The sequence below is a fragment of the Elaeis guineensis genome, chromosome 3, assembly GCF_000442705.2.
Source record: "Elaeis guineensis isolate ETL-2024a chromosome 3, EG11, whole genome shotgun sequence".
NCBI lineage: Eukaryota > Viridiplantae > Streptophyta > Magnoliopsida > Arecales > Arecaceae > Elaeis > Elaeis guineensis.
This window is the reverse complement of record NC_025995.2, coordinates 173,456-179,687: the sequence shown is the minus strand read 5'-3', so window position 1 is coordinate 179,687 and position 6,232 is coordinate 173,456. Positions and strand designations below refer to the sequence as shown.

At 33.5% G+C, this 6,232-nt stretch overlaps 1 protein-coding gene across 1 annotated transcript; it reads right to left on the bottom strand.

The window, feature by feature from the left end:
* Positions 1–3,132: 3,132 nt before the first annotated feature.
* Positions 3,133–5,790, bottom strand: LOC105061582 (uncharacterized). The gene is made up of 4 exons (XM_073253203.1): positions 5,185–5,790; positions 5,021–5,124; positions 4,629–4,906; positions 3,133–3,281 (listed from the first exon to the last, which is right to left on the bottom strand). The coding sequence occupies exons 1-4, from the start codon at positions 5,788–5,790 to the stop codon at positions 3,133–3,135; spliced, it is 1,137 nt and encodes a 378-aa protein (XP_073109304.1).
* Between the last annotated feature and the right edge of the window lie 442 nt (positions 5,791–6,232).

Below are 6,232 nucleotides of genomic sequence, written 5' to 3'. Positions count from 1 at the left end.
AAGAGAGGTTGAAGTGAGGTAAAGGAAGAATAGAAAGAAGCTTCGAGGAGCATAGAAGCAAGGAGAGTAGAGGAGAGAGTGGTCTCAATGTGAGAGTTGTGTAGATGGTGAGAAAGGAGATGAAGGTTTATATGGAGTTTGCTATGAGATCTTAACGTGGATGGCTAGGATAGGCAATGAAACATTATCCAAAAATGAGATAGCATAATATCATTGGTGTAGCTTAGAAAGATTTCGCTGTGGTAATACATGCGGTGCATAATATGTTCATATTGAATGGAACCTTGTGCATGCTTGTCTCTATAGATTTTTTAGGGGATTCACTTTTAACTGTTTACTTACATAGCCACTTTCTATTGGAAGGTCAACTCCTAAACAATTCTACTTATGGAAAATAATTAAATTTGTAGGCGATTGTATTGGTTTTGATTCTATATATTTTCACGTAAAATAAATTCAAATATTATGGAGATTTTGCACATATCATGAATTCTTTTCTGATTATAGTTTCTTTTAAAATATGGGTCATGATGAGTGTGTGTGCATGGAAAGTTATCTTTCTTTTACATATCAAGTGAAAAATTAATACTATATCTCATGCAACATTCAAGGAAAATGAGTATTACATCCCATGCAAAATCATAATAATCAATGCATGATACATATGGCTGTATATCAAAATTCACATATCTATAATGGCGATCATGCACATAGATCCTTACCTTCACAATTCCAAAATCCAAATAAAATTCTTATCAATCCAAGTGTATCCCTAACATGTCAAACTAATTTAAAATTAATATTTGTTATAATTAGATAACTTACTAGTGATCTACTGTAAGCAACACTAATTTAACTAATATTTGATAATTTTCTAGTTTCCAAGTTTTGATGCTCAAAGTACCCCTATGCCTTGGTTTTCTCGATCCTTGTATAGATGTAAAGGACCAAAGCTCTTATACAACTTGATCCACATTGAGCCTGATGGTCCTTTTGAATATCCATGGTGATCAAAGTAGTTCATATCAAGTATGATGATCCACCTGGATCAGCACTCCTCTTATTTAGGGGATTTAGCTCTTTCTAAATCAGAATTGAAGATAAAAAAATATTTGCTTCTCTGCCTTGCAGCTGAACAGCGTAGCTTTGCTCGAAGACGGTTTTCAATCTTGATCTTCTTTGCTAGATGATAGATCTTGATCTCTAGATGTAAAAAATAATTTAACTACAGGAGTCGCTAGTACTTATGTTGAAGGTGCCGCCAATCAAAACTCGGCCTCTTGTCCTCTAATTGTGTGAGATATTTTTTCATCTTATCATCCATTGATGTAGAACTAGCATACTCATCTTTTATCCTTTAATATACTTCAAGTATGAATAGCTTTTCTCCTAACTATTTATATTACTCTCATGTCTAGACCTCCCATAGATGTAAAAGATGGAAGCTCTAATACCAATTTGATCTGATCGAAGAAAAAAAGATTTTCTTTAACCCACTCAACTCGGATCTCTCAAAAGAGAAATAAAAAGATGATCAAAGAATTATAAAAGTAGAGCTTAAATTCTCCTTTCTTTCATTAATTAATTCTCAATACATAAATTGAGGTATATTGTCCCTATTTATAATAGCAAGGTCCATTCTTATATAATTCAAGTTGGATTATTCTTCTTATCTTCTAGAAGGATATCCACTATTGAATAGATTGGGTTGGACTTCTCTTCTTAACTTAAATAGGACTAGATATCTAAAAAATATATAATAAATATAAAAAATTATAAAAAAATATTAAAATTTTATAAAAGATAGATCTTGACTTTTATATTAATTTTATCTTTTATCATTCTATCTAATTCTTCATGGATTAGAAGATAATTTTCGGTCGATATCTGTTTTGAAACAGAAAGTTTTGATTTGACTAGCCCATTTCTAGATCCAAATGATAGAATTTTAGCTTGATTTATCCTCTTTAAGGATTGCCTAAAGTTGTATATCTCAAAAAGATATTTATTTTTTTAAAAAAATAGTATCTCAATCGAACATCATATAACTAAGTTATGGTCTCCTAAAGTTTGTCATGTGATTCAATTTCTTGATGTAGTAGATCTTACTTTTAGATTTTGTTTGGCTCTACTCATTGTGGTCAATATGATCACATTAAGTCCTTGTAGTGATGAAAGTGATCCTCATCAAGTCTGATAATTCTCCTAAATATTCATAGTGATCAAAATGATCCACATCAAGTCTAATAATCTACTTGAATTAAGTTAGGATCAATCGATGCTTTCTCTAGATACTTGTGGTCCCTACACATAGTAAAATGACACATGCCAAATTTTAAACCCATGGATCAGCACTCTCGATGGTGGAGATCGACCCGCCACTCTGTCCAGGCAGCGTCAATAATTCCCATGTATCTCTTGCTGATCCAAGTGAAGGGTTGCAAGTTTGGAAAGGTGCGCCATCCACATCCAAAATAATGGCATCTCGAAAGTCCAGCCGACACATTAACTGCAACCACCAAGAAAAAGGCTGGAGTAATTGGTGACACATTGATCAAAGAAATGCTTCAACTCCCTTTGTCTGATATATAGAGCTGATATAAAGCTGACATTGGATGACACCAAAGCTTCCTGGCCTCAGATTGGATGACCAGCATGGTTCGGGTGCCCTCGACCTTGTGTGATAATCAAAGTTATTAAATCCGGCCCGGGCCTTAACCCGGATAAGGCACCGGGTTAGTGGGTCAGCGGTCCAACCGTCGGGTCAACGGTTGAACCGACGGGTCAATGCACAAATCATAAAATCTAAAATTTAATAACCTGTTTATATCCAGAAATACAATAATAGTCCTGATAATATATATTCCAATGCTACAAGTATCAAAATACAAATGAAACAAAACTGTAATCCTATAAATACAAATAATTAGACTAAAATATTGATGAATATAAAGATTTAATGGCATAAAGTTATAAATGCATAATAACTAGTAGTTTAAAACATAACCATCCACATCTGCTAGCAAAATGAAAAGTTTTAACAAATAAGTACATAATAATGTACGACATTTCACTTCAATATCTTTTAAAAAAAAAAGTTAAAAGTGATAAACAAGTACACAACATAAAAATTCAAGCTAATGGACTGAAATTTATGTCAATATTTGCAAAAACATCTTCTTGAGTTGCAATGTTCTCATCTCCTCCATCTTCTCTCCTATTCGCATCATTTCCATCATTTTCACCATCATCACCATCCAAATCTTTCAAGTTCAATATATCTACAAAATCATAAATTTAACAAAAAGTTAAAAAGAAAAATCATATGTAATAAAATTATAATAATATTTTATTCATAAACTATATAATAAAATAATTCGCTCACCATTATTATTATTTTCTTGAATAGAACATGATGCCAATTCACGGTGAAAAATTTTTAATTCCTCACTAGTTAACTCCGATGGCTCATCGACTAATATCCACGCATCATTATCACCAAACAATTCAAAGTCAATAGGATCATAGTTGCGACCCTTGAAATAAAACCTGTATTTAATATTTGTTAGTTTGAAAATTAAATAACAAGAAATAAATACAAGCAATTGGATATCATTCATAATAAAATTACCTTTGTTGTAGTCTCAAATTATAGTGCACAAATACTAGATCATTAAGCCTTTGATGCTCTAACCTATTTCTCTTTTTAGAATGAATATGTTCGAAGATGCTTCAATTTCTCTCGCACCCGAATGCACTACAAGTTTGGCTTAAAACATGAATAGCTAACTTTTGCAAATTAGGTGCACAACTTTCATAGGTGACCCACCATTCATCTAGATACAAAATATTATATTTGTTAAAATAGAATGTAATTGAAAAAACTTTATATCAATGAAACTAATAAAAGTATAAGAACATAACTAAGGAACAAGCTTACCTGGAGCCAAGCGACTTCGATCATTTATAGCCGAATGAGCGTCCAAAGTTATTTTCTGCATTTCTAAATAATCACATCTCATTAGTTAAGTTCCCCTGCAATGTTGGATTACCAAATGAATATCTCTCTATGACATCTAAGAGTCCAGAAATACTACGAGGATGTTTATCCATAAGTTCTGAGTCATATTGAAAACAGGGATTCAACCAAAACCCAGCTGCATGAAGATTTTGGTGTAATTGCAAATCCTACCAAGAATCAACTATTCTCAAATAAGGTTCAACTACAATCTTTCTCCTTCTAAATCTCTTGATCATTTCATCTCTAGCTTGATGCATAGCATGATACAAGTAACCCATTGAAAGTCTATCATCACTGTCAACAATCCTCAAAACTCGAATTAAAGGCTCTGTTAGTTTAACAATGGTTGCACATTCATTCCAAAAAAGAGAATTAAGTACGTCATCGGTGAGCTTTTTTCCTTTACTATCCTTAGCATAAGCTGAAGTTGTCCACTCTCTAGAAGTCACCATTGCTCTTAATGCATCTTTGTGGCCCAATATGCTTTGTAAAGCAATAAAATTGGTAGCAAAACGTGTAGGTGCCGGACGAATTATCTCCTTTTCATCAGTAAATTTTTTCATCAAATATAAAGGATAACAATGATTATAAATATATTTTGTGATACCTGCAGCATGGGCTACGGTGTTCTTCACTAAAACTAACTTGCCAATGTCTTGCATGATGAGATTAAGACAATGAGCAGCACAAGGTGACCAAAAAAGTGTAGGAAAGTTTTGCTCCAATTTTTTACTGGCAGCAACATAGTTTGCAGCATTATCAGTCACTACATGAACCACATTTTCAAAACCAACGGACATGATAATTTTTTTGAACAACTTGTACAACATATCAGCTGTCTTTGAGATATTTGAAGCATCCACGCTTTTCAAAAATACGGTCCCTCTAGGACAATAAACTAAAAAATTAATCAAAGTTCTCCTACACTGATCTGTCCATCCATCAGCCATGATTGTGCATCATGTTTTCTTCCATGTGGCACGAAAGCTTTCAACATACTTTTTCACCTCATCAACATTCTTGGTTAACAAATAACCACGAACAGAATGAAAATTTGGAGCTTTATAACCAGGCTCCATACTAGCTATTGCATCTATCATGCACTGATAATGTTTAGAGTTGACAGCATTAAATGGCACACATGCATCTATCATCTATTTTGCCACTGCAAGATCACACCTTTCAACTGCTTCTTTGTTTTGCAACAAGCTTTTTATAGTTGGTTGAGCACCAGGAGTTGTTCTTGGCATGAAATAATTTCCAATTGTTCCTAGTTGTTTTTCTTTTCCACCTTCTATATTTTTACCTCTTGTATTATCCGCAGACTTGTTTGATGAGGGAGGAATTTCTTGTATGTCATCATCTTCACCTAATTGCCTATAATATACTTGTTCCTCATGTTCCTTATGCCTTGCATTAAAGGGATTGTAATCTTCACCCATTTCCTTTGTTCTTTTCTTCTTCTCACTAATAGCTTGAATATTTTGTATCATTTGATGGCGAATATCCGCCGGCACCTTGCGACATGGTTCTACTTCTCCTTTTACTCCTGCAAGATGTTGTTTGAAGCGATTGATCCCACCACCAGCAAATGACTTTCCACAATACAAGCATGCCAACTTCATCCTTTTGGTATTACCACTAAGTTTAGGAGCTTCTCTACAATGATTCCATGCAGGATCACTTTTACCTCTAAACCCAGTTATTTGAGTGGATGAAGTATTACTTGAATCATCCATGGATGGCATACTTTCCTCAACAGAGGCCATTTTGATAATCTGTAAAGAAAATTAAATTAAGCTATAATTTATAAGTAGAAGACAAAATAAATAAATAACAAGATCAAGTCATCGACATCTTCTTTCATTTCTATCCAAATTTTTTTTTTCCATGATCCTATAGAGTCAAACTCACGGTGATCACAGATTACAAAAATTAAAAAAATAATATTTAATATTTACTGTATCAATCAGCATAGCATCATTAAAAAAAAAAAAATTTCATGTTCACGGGTGTTTACTGTACTGTGGTGTCTAGTGTTACTGTGATACTGCAGTCAGCCAGTCAGTCACACAGTATTTAAAAAAAAAAAAAATTTTGTCGTGTCCGCAGACAGTCACACACTCACACTAGACAAAAGAGGTGAGGGGCTGAGTTCAGGTATTAGGTGCTGGGCTTGCAGAAGATCAATACCACCTGAAGTGATCATCA